The sequence below is a fragment of the Anser anser genome, assembly GCF_964211835.1.
Source record: "Anser anser genome assembly, chromosome: 2".
Taxonomy (NCBI): Eukaryota; Metazoa; Chordata; class Aves; order Anseriformes; family Anatidae; genus Anser; species Anser anser.
This window is the reverse complement of record NC_139721.1, coordinates 100,549,253-100,566,724: the sequence shown is the minus strand read 5'-3', so window position 1 is coordinate 100,566,724 and position 17,472 is coordinate 100,549,253. Positions and strand designations below refer to the sequence as shown.

Below are 17,472 nucleotides of genomic sequence, written 5' to 3'. Positions count from 1 at the left end.
AAAAGAAGCAGATACAGGGAGGAAAGCAGCCTTCCCATTTCTTACATATGCACATGCAAAGCTGTGTTATTCTGAGTATTGCCACACAACTAGGATGGCATCTTTCACGTGCTTCAGGGCCATGGCATTCCTGAGTGCATAATGATTCAAAACAGCATTTGAATTTTAGAGTCCCAAGTCATCCTCAATTCATGCTTGCCTTATTTTTTCAATTTAGCAAGTGCCTTTTTTGCTGCTCATATAGAGGCTGAAAATAAAAAGACACTGAAAGCTATAACAGGATAGAAATTTGATAAGGAAATAGGCGTAGTGCAACACACCACATCGTACTGGGATTGTGTCTCGAGCTAAGCAAAATTGGACTGAAACTGCTTAAAAAGGTGATGGGTAGAAAGTCTTCATATGTTGGGTTGTGCTTGCTACCTCTGAGCAGTTTCATTACTAGCTCAGTCAGTCCTGGTGTTCTCGAGGTTGAGCTTTTTGATGAGGAGCAAAGTGGACATCCAGACTATGCTGACATCTGTAGTTTTGAAATAGTTGCTAGATTTATTTATCTTAGTTTAGCTATTTTTATCATATTCAAGGTCCAGTAATAGCTACAGATAAAATTAAGCTTTTCTACATTAACAGCAGTAAGCATTTATAGGCTGTTTCTCAGTATGCTGCAGAATATCACTAGTATGGTTGCATTTTGGAAAAAAAAACAACTGTGAAAGTTCTTACCTTGCCTTTGTATTCACCTTAGTATATACTTCAGTGACTGGAGTCACTGTCTTGCATATTTATATACAAAACTGCATACACTGCAAATACTTATAATGTGAGAATTATAGTTAAAGTGTTACCAGTGTGTATTTAATAATGTTACCTGTAAAACTGATTTTGTTCTCTGAACTTCTTCAAAACTCTAGAGCTGTCCTCTCACAGTAAGATTTGGGGGAGTCGGGGAAGAGAATAGTGAGACAGAAGTTTATAAGGAAGACGAGTGCTAATTATATACAAATATTAAAAAAACAATGAAACAAACATGGGGGAAGAAAATGTATACTAGCCTCTTCCTCCTTCCAGAACTTACTCACAGATTTGCAGTACTTGAGGAAGCAGGAGGGAAGAGGAACGCTGACATGTTTTTGACTACAGACACTTAAGCTTTCACTCTTTAGGCACATGAATTTATTTTTTTTACATTAGAAAGAAATAAGAAGCTAAATTAGTTTTCATTTCAGCAATAGAGAAGTAAGGAAGCAGAAGTGTTGCTAGAATGCCCTAATGTGTTCCTGTTAAATTTGAGCTCTGGTTTACACATTTTAATAACAGAAAGCAACCTTTTTATTAATAATTGTAGAAGTAGCTAGTCTTTGGGTATAGATACAGTTGTTGTGTATGGTTAGTGGAGGAAAGACTTCTGTTGGTCTCCAGAAAGCCTGTTACTCTCCTGGTTTTAAGATTTTCAAGATGCCAGTGCTCTTTGCTCCTAGTTTCACTGAAACAACTCTTAGGGCTTACGAAAGGTTAGGGCTTTCTTTTAAGCTCCTCAAAGCCTCTTGAATCTGTACTTATATATAGCAAGTTATATTCATGTTTACCTTTCACTTTCTGGACACCAGCATATGACCCTTTGCCCTAGAGCGCAGTGAGTTAGAATTGCAGGAGGTAGAGAAGTGTGATGGTACAGGTTTTGTATTAAGGATGACCAGTATGTCCTTCTTATATTTACTAATGGAATAAATTTTAATTCTAAATCTAGGTTCTACTTTTGTGTACATAGACTGAAAAATGTCAGCACAATGAAGAGGAAAACTTTAAAAGTGGTGGCATTAGTTTTAGTTTTGAGATGGCATTTTTTAAAGGTGCTTAACAGTTGAAAAGAATAGGATCCATGCTTTATGTATTCATAAATACCTTATTAGATTTAATACATCTAATTAATCTTGTGTTCTAAAATGTCTTAAATATTATTAAATTATCCTTGTGAGTTAGATATATAAACCTTAAACAGTTTCCTCTTTTTCTGTTTCTGGTAGTCAGAATACATGATTGTTGAAAGATGTGCTTGTAGAAAGTCTGCAGTTCTTGGTCAAGTACATCTTTCTTTGTTACTACTACTGTAATACAGTAGGTGCTTTATTACAAATTGTAAAGCAGAAAATAGTTTTTATTTGGATTACTGTTACAGTTAACTTCCCAGTTGAGAAATGAAAACAAATAATGCAGCACAGAATAAAAGTGTAGGAGTGCTTTAGTTTGAAAACCAGTAAGAGCTCTTAATCCACTAGAACTAAATCCACCACAACAATGTAGTGCAGAATGTAAACAGTATGCACATTTTGCTCAAGCCAGGTGAAATTTCCAAATCCAGACAGACTTCTTATATGGCTCATTATTGCTCATTTTACCTAATCTGAGTCTGGATGGGTGACTGTTTCTCTGGTTTCCTTAACTGTCTGGATTTCTTTCTGTGTTATTTTAATACTTTCTTGAGTTTGGTCCGTATCAAGCCTTATTGAAGCCCTTCGATTTTACAGATTGCATATGAATTTCAAGGTACATCTTGATTAAAAATAAAAACGTACATCACTCTTAACTGAATTCCTTACTCCATGTATTTTAATATATCTCAGTGCTTTTCTTGGAGAAAAAATGCATCCAAGATATTTTCTAGTGTGTTTTGCTACATCAGTCTGACCTGACTTAAACACTAGAAAATTGGATCTGTACAAGTTTGGAAGCACCTGAGCACAGGGTGTAGGAAAAGCAGGACAGACAGACTAGGGACAGGAATGTCTGAAATCTATAATAAAAATAAAACTCTTGTTTTCAGTTGATTTTTTTCCCCTCCTTATTTGTGAGTGCATAAAACTGTATGTGTCTAGTCTTGCACAGGATGTGTTTTCTGAAAGCCTAATGTTCTTCCTGTGCTTGTTTGTAATCTTAAACAACACGTTTTTATCTTTTTCATCTAAACCTCTTAAACAGTGTTTTTATCCAGGTAGTGTTTCCCCCCCTCCCCCTCCACATACTTAAATAGAGGGAGATAATGTGATTCCACTGATCCTCATGTCAGCTGTAAACAACACTGGTCATCAGTTTGTTGTTTTTTTTTTCCTGCTATCGTTTTGTCTTTTTCTGATGTTCCATTGATTTGTGTGTAAATGTTACACAAATAATCATTTTGAATAATTAAATTGGAGATGTCTGTATTTGCAGATGTCTCATACTAATCCATGCACACAGAGCTGCTTTGTAGTTCTCTATATTGCAGCAGTCTGTTTCGAATTTAACGAACTAGCTTGTTTGCATGAACACATCATAATAAACTTTTTAAAGAAAGTACTAAAAACACAGGCAAGAAAAAGCACAGATGCTGTTTGTAGGAATTGGTGACTGATAGTCATTATAGTCTCTTCCTTCTAACAGTTGTTTTTCCTCCTCTAGAATTTACCTAAGCAACCAATTCCCAGATCTGCAGAAAACAATGGAAGTGAACCAGCCTCTCCACAGGTACCTATGGGGTTTTTGTTTTGTATTTCACTGCCATGTTTTATTTGTATTAATTTAGCATAAGTGCCCAGTGTGTGTCTTCTTACCGGAGTAGGGATGACAAGTACTTCGGCATGTTTTAAGATGGTATTAAGATAAAAAATTAATTTCTAACTGAAGGAAAAGAATTGATAATCTTAAAATAAGGTTATCACCCGTGATAACGGTGGAGGTCATCCTTTCATACGTCTCAGAAACAAGTCCAATTTGCTGGAGTGGAATTAGCAGCAATTCCCAGCATGTGAATTCCAGCATCGTTTGGTAGTGCTTGAAAATCACTTCTGTAGCACCAGCACTGTATGTTACCGTAGCACAGACCCTTCTGTACAGCACAGGGACTTTAGTTGCATAAATCAATAATTGCATTTTATATAAAAATGGTAAAGCCATTTAGAATAAAAAAAGGACTGTTTAAGAAGACATGCCAGAACCATTGTACAAGGACTTTTTACAATAAATTTATTCTCTCAATCATAGGAACAGATCTTTGTATCTTTGAGATAAATACAATCTTCTGTTTAATACGTCAGTAAGTGAGTCACATTTATATACTTTTTTTTTTTTTAATTTGGAACAAAAGTAAATACAACTATTTATTTCAGTTACATATTCATTTTTGCATGGGGTTGCACAGGAGTATGTTCTTCCAGGAGCTTAAATCAGAGCTGTAGTCTATTGAATTTAGTTGCTCTCTGAAACTGCCCACACCTGGCAGCTGCAAGTCTGGTTTTTCTGTGCAGGGAGATGACTCTCATAAGGGAGTGGTAGCTCTTTGGTGTCACTTCTGTGGTGCCGTGTTGGGTGACAGTGGTTCCTTGGCCCTGGTCATGTCTCTGTTTCCCCAACGTTAGTGTATCCATCGGCCTCTAAGCAGCGCACAAGTAACTCCTTGCTTTGGGTTTTTGCAGCCAAGTGACACTCAGTCTTTCGCCCAGCGCCTTCAGCTCCGTGTGCCCTCCATGGAGTCATTATTTCGAAGCCCAGTAAAAGAGTCCCTGTTCCGCTCTTCTTCTAAAGAGTCCCTGGTACGAACGCCCTCAAGAGATTCACTGAATCGGCTGGACGTGGATGCAGCCGGTCCCACCTTCGATCCACCTTCTGACATCGAAAGCGAGACTGAGGAGGCCCCGGGAAATGCAGACAGCCTCAGCAAGGAACAGCTACTGCAGCGACTGCGCCGAATGGAGCGCAGCTTGGGCAACTACAGAGGAAAATATGCAGAGGTGGGTAATGTCACTGGATGGAGAGAGAGGGAAAAAATAAGACTAGCGTACTGCAATAGTGGATAATCTTGTTTTCCTCTCTGGAACAAATGGGATCCTCTTATAGCTAGCAGGGACATTTAATTATGACTGTAAGTCTAGTTATTTTTGGCTTAGACAAGCCAAAGCTGTGCTGGTAATGCAACGCGGAAATATTTTTCACAGAATTACAGAACAGTTGTGGTTGGAAAGGAGCTCTGGAGGCCAGCTGGTCCAAACCCCTGCTCAAGCAGGAGACCATCTAGAGCAGCTTGCCTAGGACAATGTCCAGATGGCTTTTGAACATCTCCAAGGAGGGAGACTTCACAACCTTTCTGGGCAACCTGTGCCAGTTCTTCATCACCCACACAGCACAGAAGTGCTTCCTGATGTTCAGACAGAACCTCTGGTGTTCCAGTGTGTGCCCACTGCCTCTGGTCCTTGCACTGGGTACCTCTGAAAAGAGTCTGGCTCTAGCTGCTTTACATTCTCCCTTCAGGTGTTTGTAGACATTGATAATACACCCCCTGAGCCTTCTCCAGGATCAACAATCCCAACTTCCTCAGCCTTTCCTCACTGGAGAGGTGCTCCAGTCCCTTGATCATCTTGGTGGCCCTTCCTTGGACTCTTTCCAGTATGTCCACATCTCAATGTACTGGGGGCCCAGAACTCCAAGGTGCAGCCTCACCAATGCTGAGTAGAGGGGAAGGATTCCCCTCCCATGACCTGCTGGCAATATTTTGCCTAATGCAGGCAAGACTACCCCTAGCCTTCTTAGCATTAAGGGCACATTGCTGACTCACAGATCTGCTTTCCAGCTGGGTGGCTCCCAGCATGTACTGGTTCCCCGGGTTGTTCGTACCCAGGTGCAGGACTTTGCATGTCCCCTTGTGGATGTTCATGATGTTCTTGTCAGCCCACCTCTCCAGCCTGTCCAAGTCCTTCCTTTTCTTCTCTTGTTTGTAAATAATTCCATGCTGTCAGCAACAGAGATTAGCTGGGGGTTACTTGTGTGAGTGGTGTCCTCGGATATAGGTCCGGGAGGGTTTCTGCTGGGAGCCCTGTACTTGGGGCTGGAGTTCAGGACAGTGCTGAGTGTGACCTATGCTGACGTGATGGCGTGAAGTTACTTTGCTTCTCAATCTTGAAGTACACCTACATGTCATAGATAGGTGTTTTGTTTTCAGTAATTAAGTTCTGTTCCCCTTAACTTCCAAGTATTCTTATTTATATTTGTCTACTTATTTTGTCTGGAAAAGTAAAGCTTTCGAAGGTTTTATTATTTTATTTATTTTTTTAAAGTATTTTGGCTATTGGTGTCAGAATCTATGGAATCTATGGCATGTATACGTCAATTACACTGTTCAACATATATTTAAAAAAAAAGTTGTCTTCCATTAATTCGTTAATTTTTGACTCCCATTAGTTTTTCACTATCTTCCAACTAGTATAACAAGGTGTATTTTTAAAGAGTTTATGTAAACTGTGTTGCTTAATTGAACGTTCTCCAATTTGTAGATTTTGTTTTGTGTTTTTAGTGTAGTCTGTCCAGCAAGTCTTAATTTTCTCCATCAAAAGGACTTTTTTATTTGTGAGTTTTTCCATTTCTTTGGATTCAGTTTAAAAGCTTGTTTTGCTAGAGCTTGGAAGAAAGGTGTTTGAACATATAGTGGGAATTGAAGATGTAAATTCTTTTCATTAAAAGAAGAATGCAGTTAACATCTCAGGAATATTGTATGGGAAACCATCCATGGTAGTTTTAGTTCTCTTTCAAGTGTAAAGTAAGTATGACTCTGAAATGAAAAGTAGCCTTGAATTCTGAAAAATCCTAATTTATTTTCGATAACATTTTGAAGATACGCGGTAACTTAGAGATTTCTGGTTTTGGTGTTTTGCATTTGTTTTGCCTTATTTTTTCAGTAATTAGAAAAGGGTGTGTTCTAGTTCCAAGTGCTATTGTGCTACTTCAGCTTTGCACAACTTATGCAATTGTGATCAGATTTTTAATTAAACTAAATTGTGCAGTTACTCATGAAGTTCTTTTGCCAGCTTACAATAAGAAATATTGTTCATTGCCAGTCTTTCTTTGTCTACTGGGTACATGCAAAGCACATGGAATGAGAACATTGACTGTTACACAACCCTTTTTTTTGCTAGAGTTTTAAGTGTATTTTTTAATGTATAATCGCCTTAAAATTAAATTTAAAGTCTCTCGGATGTGTACCCTTAAAAAATGTACATCCCTGTAGGGCAATTCTTTAGGTTGTAACTTTCTGATGGAGTTGCTTTTTGACTTCCTGTACTACTAAATCATGAGAGTTCTCAGAGGTACTTTCAGTGAAGGAAGAACTGTGCATGAATGCTGTGTAGCCTAATTATTTTGTCATGTTTATTTTATTTAGCACATTGGAGATATTTTATAAATGAAAAAAGCACAAAAAACAATTGCACAGGACAGTTGCTTTTATATGCTTCTGTCAGAAGAGCTTTCTCAAGTGAAGTGAGGAGTTTAAAAAAGCAGATAGCGATACAACTAAGCAAATTATTTTGATGGCTATAAGCAAATGCATTATCATCATTATACCTGATTTCTGTATTTTAGCTAGTGTCTGCTTATCAAGTTATCCAGCGAGAGAAGAAGAAGCTACAGGTAATCATTCCTATTCATCTTCTATTACCTGAATGCTTTTCTGAATCTTAAAATGTATAGTGCAATTACAGATTTAACTTTCAGTCTATTGTGTACATACATATGTGTATGTGTGTAGGTATATGCTTATATGTTCTTGTATATTTTTTATCTAAACAAAAATAAACAAAAAGACTCTCTCTTAGCTTGGCATCCTTAAAAATCCCAATTAATACTGGTTTGTCCAAACAACTGTTGTGAAGCTATTGTACTCCTGCATTTTTGATTGCATCAGCTGAATTCAGGTGATGGATTGACATTCCACAGTTGGCAGGTTTTGGTAATACTTACACATCAAGTTTGACTGTAAAGAGAAATACAAACACATTAATTCTTCTACTGAAATACAATTCTGTGAGTTTATTTACACTTTGTATCTAAAGTTACATTTAACACGCATTATGTTTATTCCTTTTTAAGGGCATTCTGAGTCAAAGTCAGGATAAAGCACTTCGCAGAATTGGAGAATTGAGAGAGGTAACTTCCTTTCTTGGTTGAATGTTTACTTTCATAGCATACATACAGAGGATCTTTCTCTGCCTAGCTTTTGATGTTTAAATTCATTTTGCAAAATATTTTCTATTGCACAGCAGGGGTTTTTACCACTTGCTTCCATTACCTTACATGGGGTTAATTCTCTGGCTTGTTTCCCATTCAGCAGCTTATTGTCACATTCTAAGAGCAATTCATAGTACCAGCCGAACTGCCTTTCTGTTCATTGTGAAATAGGTAGAAATGTGCATGGTTTTTCCAGTGTTGTTGGGCCCAGCAGTAGATGTGGCTCTGCAACTTCTAGCTTTTCTAGTATTGAGAAATGTTAATATTAGGCAAATACAAGTAACAAGCACTTTTTATAAGTTTCACTTATAGTCAGGTTCACTGGTTTCTTTGCTTGTTTGTTCTATTTCTTTTTTTTTAGGATAAAAGTAATTTTAAAAATACCTACAGCATTAGAGACTTGTCAGTATTTTTTTCCAGTTTGCTACAAGTCAGATGTGAGAAATGCATTCTGCATTAAGTGTATAACTATATGTTCCACTAGATTTAGCTTTTCAGTGTATTAGTACTTAGTAAAGTTTGGAAGGCCTATATCTACACCAGAATTAAAGCGTTTTTATTAGGAAAAGGGTTGCATGTGTGCATACTTATCTTTTTACTTATTTTGTCATAGTCTTTCTGATTAGAGAAAGATGTATTTGATGTAAATCTATATATATAAACAATACTTATAGAAGTTAAAAAGATCTATATTTGGTATAGAATTTATTTATTTTTCTCATAATTCTTGTAGATTTAAAGATTCCCTCAAATCTAAGACTTAAATTCTTTTATATTGATTGAAAATCTTCAAAAACTAGTTCTTTGGTCTTCTGGAAGACCAAAGATTACAGCACTAAGTAAAACAGACTTAAAAATAAATAAAGAAATTACAACTAAAATTGAAAGTTTCCACTGTGGAAGCTACAGTGTTATAAAATTCATCATTCATTGGTGTAACCACTCATTATCAGCAGTTACTATATAAAAAAACAGAAGTTTTCTTCATCATGCAGTCTGTTGTTCCAATAAATGAGTTGAATAAGACAAGTTTCTTCTAAGAGGGTCGTGTTAGAGTAAGTTAAGTTTCTCTTGGGATGAGATGACAATGTGAATAGTCCTTCGAAATAAATGTTTCTTTTGCTTACATTAGTATTTTCTTATTAAGAGTAATTCTTCAACGGCAGTCCTTGGTGTTTTGCCTCTCTGACAGCAGTCAGAAAGGACTGTTGGATGTAAGGAGGACTTTTTCAGTGGTGTTTTTTTTTTTTTTTTCCAGAAAATCTCTTTGGCTGTTGTTGCACTGAGCTTCTTTGCCTTGGAAAGAGTTGCTTCTGAAGCTCAGAAGCATGAGAAAGAGTTGTGATCATTAGCTATGGAGAACCAGATACAGTGCAGGGTTAAAAAGTGGATGTAGTTACTTGAGAAGCAAGAGGAACAATTTTCCCAGAAGTTGCCTTGCAGCTTTGTCCCTCCAATGTGTAGCTGGGCACAGTTAGCGCTCTCAGCTGCAGGACTCAAGGCTGGGATTCGCAGCTGGAAGCAAGGCACAGGCAGCAGGAGATGATGAAAGTGGGATTCAGAGTTGGATGGAAGCAAAGCAGGAGGCATCCAGTGCCCCATGTTTTGTCTCTTGCTTGCTTTTCATCCTTTCTTTGAGCTTTCTGTCATCCTTTGTCTTTGCCTGGCTAACAGAACCCATATTTAGAGGTGGCACTTGCTTTTACACAAGCGACCTTTGCAGAATAATGACTATAGAAGTGTTGGCTTTCTGGGGTAAATCTTCCTGTGAAAGACATGTGGATGGAGTAAATTAAAAAGAAAAAATACAAATATGGAAAGTGATTTACAGTGCATGCATAAAACATATATGGTGCTGATTCTCTTAATAAGAAGTTGAATGTGAGTTAATTCAACATTTAAATAATTTTTTTGTTCTAACAACTAATTATTTAAATATATAAGTAAACTTTGAAAGCATAGGAAGTAAACAGAAAAAACCCTCTTGATACTGTACTTTATAAAGTCATGTAGATATTACCAATGCATTTAGGTTACATCTACATGTTTCTAAAGGTGTTCACCAAATGAATGCAATTAAGTAGCAAGTAAAGACACTGTTGAAGTTGTTTGGCATTCTCTGTCTAATTTGAGACACCTTTCAGGAACAAAAAAACAACTTTCTGTTGTTACAAATGGCATTTGTCACATTTAGAATACTAGCATATTGAATGAGCATAAGGGAAATTTACATTTCTGCTGTTTATGTTGATTTAATCTGATGGCTGAATGAAAAATCTAGTTTACCAAAGTGCAACTGTCAATTTCCAATGTTTGTGTGGAAGACAGTTTTCAGAAACAAGTTTGAAGTGATCCCGACACAAACTTATTTTTAGGAAGGAAGAATCTTTGATAATGCATTAGATCTAGTCTCTAACTATTTTAATGCTGGTAATAGAATTAAATTATTGTATAGTAAAAGAAATAATTTATGTTTGTGGTCTGGAGTCATAATTGCAATGAGGTATTTTTAATATTTCATAATATATAGGTAAGCTTTTTAAATTCACATTTCAGTTTTCATCTGAGACACATTTATTTATGATTCTTAGGAGCTTCAGATGGATCAACAAGCTAAGAAACATCTTCAGGAGGAATTTGATGCTTCCTTGGAAGAAAAAGATCAACTTATTAGTGTCTTGCAAACTCAGGTAAAACACCTTACCCAAGAGATGTTTTTGAAAACTGCTCTTTCCAAATATTTTTTATGAATTACAGTATTTCCTGTATTTTGTGTCAATGCTTTTTTATAAATGCTACTATGTTTTAAAGCTTCTTCAGAATTTATGATTTTCTAGAAATTAAGTGCATCTTTGTGGAAGAGAATACCATTGTATAATCTTACTCTTATTAAATACAAGTTTTTGATCTGCACCTAAATAACTTTTCAATGTCTTTGTTATCAAGAAATAACATGAGCAGATGTTTGAGTTAAAAATGCTTTTGCAAAATTGGTTTTGCTTAAATGATCTTTGATGTTTCTCCACACATAATCGTGCTTTTTTTTTTTAACTTGGAAACATAACTGTGATTTTAAAAAATGCTAAAAATATTCAGACAGATTTTTCCTTTACTTGCTGACATGAATAACTCTCGTTAGTTTTGAGGACGGAAGTGCAATCATCTTAGAATCCTTACATTTTTAACAAAGAGTATTTTGTTTAGGTATCGTTGCTGAAACAGAGGTTACAGAATGGTCAGATGGGCATTGAATTACCTGATCCAAATATCCAGTATGACCCACAAGTTCAAGGTCCAACAAAAGAAATCAGTGCAGAAAATATTGCGGAACCAGGAAGCAATGGTAGGTATTGGGGCTTTTTTTTAAGAGATCTTGAATTCTGGGGAATAAGTCTACTATTATTTGTGATGGAGTAATAGTACTTAAGGCACGACACGTTATAGTAATGATATGTTTTCTAGAAGGGGACAATTTTTCTAGAAATAGAATGGCACCTGGTGGACATGATAACCTTTCAAAGATGCTGAATATCCATAAAAATTAAAATCTGGTCCATCTTGCCTTAATAGCAATAATTCTACTTTAGGTATTGCTGTTGCCAGTAGGGGTTGTTACTGTCCCCACTTAATATTAAGGTTCTTTGTCTGGTAAGCAAGGAACTATCCCTAGAGTTTAGAGGATACCAGTTGCCAGTATGTCTCTTTTTATGTGCATTTTCCAGAAAAGGTAAAAGTAAAGATCAATTTTCATATTCAAGCTATTGAATAATCTCTTTGAAGTGTTCCTCTCATCAGGAGGTTATCTGAGCTATGGGAGTCCCAGTATTGTTTAGATTTGATTACTGATCCTGGGATATTGTGCTGCTGGGATACAATGAAAGTATCGTTCACTGGTATCCTAAATAAAAGTTGGGGTTCAGACAGAGATGATCATATGTCTTGAAATAATCGTTGCTCAGGATCTGCTGTGATTTTTTTACGTTCCGACAATATGTGAGGTTGGAGCAAAGATTCTTCTTATCCAGTGTTGTGCCTTTTGTAGTGCTGATGAAATAATTTTAACTATCTAGTCTCCAGGAATCAGCGTTCAGTTGTGCTGGAATCTGCTTCAGGATTATAGTGTGTAAGACATACAGTCTCAAAATGAAAGTCTGTGAATGTCTGATTCTATTTTCAGATCATCAGGGCAGAACACACAGTAAGATACAGGGAAGGGTATAGTTTGAAAAGACACTTGACCTTTTTCCTGCCTAATGCAGTATTGCCAACCTGGGTATATGAAAATTATTGTCATACCCAGCACTGTGAAAAGAGGAGTATGCTTCGTAACTGGGAGATGTGATTTGTTTTGCTTAGCATTTTTCCCCCACTCGTGAATATTCACCTAGTGGTAGCAGACAGGTTTATAGATCATGGTAACTTTTCAGTCTTGTAGAAAACCATGTTGAGTAATAGTTGTTTTTTTCTTCAGCTTGTATAATAGCTGGGGCTTTGTGAAATAATCTGGGATTAAAGGCTGTATTTGCCATCCTGTGTGTGTGTGTGCACGTTTCTGGCTGGACCTGAAATGCAGTTGTAATAGTCACTAGGAAGTTCTGCGGACTTTGCACAACTTTCTTTAGAGAGCTGTCAGTCTCACACCATGTGAATGATGAAAGTGGATCTGCATTTTGGAAAAAGTGTGCACATGATAATGTTGGTATGTTGTCTGTAGAGGGTAATGAAGATTCTGTTAAAACACTGGAAACTCTTAATCAGAGGGTGAAGCGCCAAGAGAACTTGCTGCAGCGCTGTAAGGAGATGATTCGGTCACACAAAGAGCGCTGTGCCCAGCTAACCAACGAGAAGGAGGCGCTTCAGGAGCAATTAGAAGAGAGACTTCAGGAGCTAGAGAAAATGAAGGTAAAATGCTCTTAACTTTATGGGTAGCTACCAGAACAGTGTAAGAATTCCAGTATTTGCAGAATTTATTCATAGGGCAAGTCATTAAAGCACAAACTGTTACAAGAAACTGTAACTTCTTTGGAGTTAAAGGTGCAAAAACAACCTGGAATGAACATGCAGAGCAATTTTTCAAGAAGTTGTAGAGAAAGGCTTGAAATCTTACCATATGAATAACCACCAAAATGGTATCAGGAAAAAAAGTAAATGAGGGTGAAGGAAAGACTGTCTTGCAGAGAAGACAGGAAGTGAGAAAAGCGAGAGGAATCAGCTGTGTAAATGAATAGAAAACAGAAAGGAAGGATAGTGGAAAACACAATATAGTGAAAGTGAGGTAGAAATTAAAGGTAAATGCAGTGCCAAAGCTAAATTAAAACTTTGCTCACTTTTCCTTTTAAGGCCATTCATGCTGAGTTGTGAAGTAGAAGTAAGGTGGCTGGTAGTAATGGGAATATGAGAAGTACAGCTGTACTCAGCTTTAGTGCTGGAGAACAGTTGCTCTTCTCTTGGTCTATGAGCGTTAGCCCAGTTGGAAAGAGCTCAGAAAGGTTCAAGTGCTTCGAGCACCTTTTCCAGAACAAGAACAGATAAAATGCTATGTTGCTGAGATTCCTTTGTAAGCCAAGATGCAGGTAGAAAGGCAGATGCCTTAGACATGTTCTTGCCCAGTTTATTAACTCTGATGTTCACAAGAGAATCTGCACCTTCAGATACCTGAATCGTTATGGAAACTATGGGGCAGCCTAGCACTCGGAGATTTAGAAGTAATTTCAAGTTGCCTACTTCGATTTTGCTGGACTTCCTCCTCAGCTCTACCTCTGAGGCGTAGTACAGGGTCTCATTCCTAGCCTGCTTCATGTTTTTAATGTAACAACAGCTTTGTTGGTCACGTACCAATAATCTATGATTCTTTATTAAAGCAAAGCCTAAACTGCTTGTCAGAAGCTATTTTCTTAAGCCTGGTGACATTTTAAACTCTTGTGATTGGGGTCTTTTTTTTTTTTAGGACCTCCACATGGCTGAGAAGACTAAACTGATTACACAGCTGCGTGATGCAAAGAACTTGATTGAGCAGCTAGAACAAGACAAGGTAAACAAGGAAGATTTTTTTCTTTAAACTGTAGTTTTGGAAGAAGATCGGTTAAACTCAAAATATCTGACTTTCTGGTATTAGAAACTGTTCTTAGTTACCTAGTTTGGTTTAGTTTACATCAATTTCAACAAACAAATAATTTAAGCTACTTGAGAATTCTATTGTATAGATACTTTAGCATGTTCGTCTCTTAGGTTGTACTTAACACTGCAAGAATATGTTATGTAGGACGTAATTTGAAAAGGCATAATGATAAGTGGACTAGTGGTTACCTCAATGCAAGATTTTAAAAGTAAAGTCTAATGAAGATGAGATAAAATGTAAGGGAATTAAATGACCAGTTCACGTTTGTCATTTTTTGTTGCTTACAAGATTTTTTGTCACAGTTATTACTTAGAGTAACTTCTGGTGGTGTAACAAGCAACATGACTAACTCATCATCTGTGCGTACTCTCTAAGGAGAAGTAGACATGCAACAGTGCTTTCTTTTAGTTTGGGTTTGTTTATGGAATGCATATTTCAAAGAATAGTATCTGTCCCAGGAAAAGAAAATTTTCTGATGGTCCTTGTTCCTTGGAGGAGTTCTTTTCAGCACTAGATAAACTTTGCTTATTCATCAAAATAGTCCCTATTGTTATCGTCCTTTTATTATCACTTTATGATTTCTGACAGAGAAATACCATGATTTCCAATGCAGCAATAGTGCACTAAAGTTTATTTCTGACGAGGAGTGTGTCCTGGTTTGAAGTTGTTTTCGATATGCATTTTATATGTTTGTTAGCTTTTTATCACAAGGACCTTTTCCACAGGGCATGGTAATTGCAGAGACAAAGCGACAAATGCACGAAACATTGGAAATGAAGGAAGAAGAGGTAGCTCAGTTGCGTGCTCGGATCAAACAAATAACTACAAAAGGCGAGGAATTAAAAGAACAGAAAGAAAAGTCTGAAAAAGCTGGTAAGAAATTCTGGAGATTATTAGCTTTCACATGGAACACGATGAAGCTTCAGCATGGTCTTTTTGCAGTTTTTCATCAGTTGTTGTTTGGAATGGATATTATAACATGCTTTTTTTCTGAATGTTCTGCCATATCACTCCTGCTAACATTATTACTAACTTCATTTCTGACCACCAGGTTGACTGTTTTGTGTGATACTCTGCTCTAAGTTCAACTGGAGTGAGGAGGGAAACCGCTGAAGCAGCTGTACCCTCTTTGTAGGAGAAAAGATTGATACAGTATTTTATTGGTGTAATTTCAGGAGGAAAACTTTGGAAAGACAATTTTAAAAAATAAATTATCATAGTAATGTCATCTGTATTTGATACAAAAAGCAGCGATGAGTGCATAAGAGCTTGGGAAGAACTAGAGACAGAAGGATGTGTTACAACCATAATAAACATTTTCTTTTGATAAGTGTAGTGGAAGTATTTCTGCTTTTTTTTTTTTTCCTAATGAAACAGCAATAATGATACTTTTGTTTCAGGCTTGGAACCTAGTGTTTATATAGCTATTACACAGTTAAGTTTACTTTTGTTGGAAATTTGATAATGTTAGTGATGTGTGCTTGTAGTCAGCCCCCCCCCCTTTTTTTTTTTAAGCTCAATGAAAACCATTCTGCGCTGTATCTATCAAAATTCTTATAGAAGCATTTAGTTTGTTCTCATAAGCATTTAGGGTGAGTTCACTGTCTTGGCAGAAGCTAAGATTTGGTTAGTTTGCGTAAAACATGCATTATGCTATTCTTTTCTATAAGAAAGTGTTGAGAAGTTCAAACCGTACACTTCATAGCAGTTTATTTTGAATCTATGTAAATTAGGCCAGAATGTTCAATTTTAGATATGAGTTTGTCTGGCTAGCTCATTTTGCTGTAATGCAGAAGAACAAATTTAACCTCCAAAACTGGCAAAGGAAATACAAAGATACACAGGGTGTTCATATAGAGGACATTTGAACACCCTGTGAAAATAACAAACATTTTGATTAGGTGCCCTCTTGCATGTGCATTTTTAGCTCTGGAAAATGCATATTTCAGAAATCAGTAATTCTTTTGCTGAAGTTGAGTTTTGTTCAGTTCTTGGAGACTAGGAAGCTTTTCTTCAAGATACTGTCTTTAAAAATAAATTATTGCATATAATTGTAGTGCTTCTGTAGGTACAAAGTTATTGCTGTTGTTGTCTGAAACACAGCAGCTTTCGAAGCGGTAGAAACCTCTAATTATGAAGTAGTATCTCCATGCACTTGTTAATAACGTAATTTCCTCCCACTTATGTAGCTGTAAACTGAAAATAGGTTAAAGATGATGCTCTGGCTACCTAGAAAACTTAGCTATTGTAGTGACAAGTAATTTCACTTATGAATAACGTATTGAATACTTTGCACTGTACAAAGAGGAGATTTGTGTGTTAAACATTCTCTCGTCATTATTTTAAGTGCTTCTGGTAATGTTTATGGTGCATAAGTGTCCACTTTACCTTTAGTTCATTATTTCAGCACTCTGTTAAGCATACATATATGGATGTTGGAACCCTCAGAAAATTCATTAATATGACTTCTAAGATAGGCAAAATTGTAAGGTGACCTGTTAGGTTTTCCTAAGTATTTGAAAAAACTTGTGGCACACAACCGAAATAGAGCTTAGTACAGCTGAAACAGTTGTTCTGGCATCTGAGAAAACCACCATGAATACTGGGAGAGCTTGAAATTACTTCTGGGTCACAGCCCTTGATTTTCACCAGTCCTAAGAATCGATGGTCTCATGTATTTTAGTTCAGCATATCTCATGTTTCTTGGCTAGTTAATGTAAGTGATTTTTAATTCTAGACTTTTTTTCTAGATTATGATTCAGTGAAAAATTTACCTTGTTGAATAAAGTGTTTATAGACGTGTTAAATTTCACTTATGGCAAAATAAAGATAAGCATAATACTTGGCACTTACTTTGTCATAGTGGTATAATTTAGGCTAAAAAGTGGTATATTTTGTGGCCACTTCATATTTTGAACGTGCCTAGTGTTACATGTCCGGCGTTTTTCTGTGTGATTAAGTGACTTTGCTGAAAAGCACCGGTGTTTGAATTATTACAAGTAAGAATTGTGACAGCTTAATGTTTCTGCATTTCTGTGTGCTGAAATGGTAAGAAGATATGTATGCTTATTTTGTGCATGATGTGTAAACTGTAACTGAGTCTCCCCAGTTAATATTGCAGTTCAGGTTTTTGTAGTTAGAGATGCATTATATTGAAATCTCACAGAGCATCTTGTTTTTGTGCATCCACACATGCCAATAAGTGAATCATGGTGCCTTTCCCAAGCCTTGTATGAACAGGACTGGGGTAAGGGCTCTTTTTTTCTTACATCAAACATTGGGTGCTTGGGCTGGGCTCTAAAAAGTAAATTATGTGTTTCTCAGGC

At 36.6% G+C, this 17,472-nt stretch overlaps 1 protein-coding gene across 5 annotated transcripts in view; it reads left to right on the top strand.

The window, feature by feature from the left end:
• The window catches only part of GOLGA4 (golgin A4), a 64,891-nt gene that overhangs the window by 13,137 nt on the left and 34,282 nt on the right, over positions 1 to 17,472 (top strand). For all 5 annotated transcript variants that reach the window (XM_083824921.1, XM_083824920.1, XM_083824919.1 and 2 more), the window contains 9 exons: positions 3,436 to 3,501; positions 4,449 to 4,763; positions 7,384 to 7,431; positions 7,891 to 7,947; positions 10,620 to 10,718; positions 11,233 to 11,371; positions 12,743 to 12,930; positions 13,976 to 14,059; positions 14,872 to 15,019. In XM_083824921.1, coding sequence (XP_083681047.1) covers positions 3,436 to 3,501; positions 4,449 to 4,763; positions 7,384 to 7,431; positions 7,891 to 7,947; positions 10,620 to 10,718; positions 11,233 to 11,371; positions 12,743 to 12,930; positions 13,976 to 14,059; positions 14,872 to 15,019 — 1,144 coding nt within the window. The remainder of the gene's footprint in view (positions 1 to 3,435; positions 3,502 to 4,448; positions 4,764 to 7,383; positions 7,432 to 7,890; positions 7,948 to 10,619; positions 10,719 to 11,232; positions 11,372 to 12,742; positions 12,931 to 13,975; positions 14,060 to 14,871; positions 15,020 to 17,472) is intronic.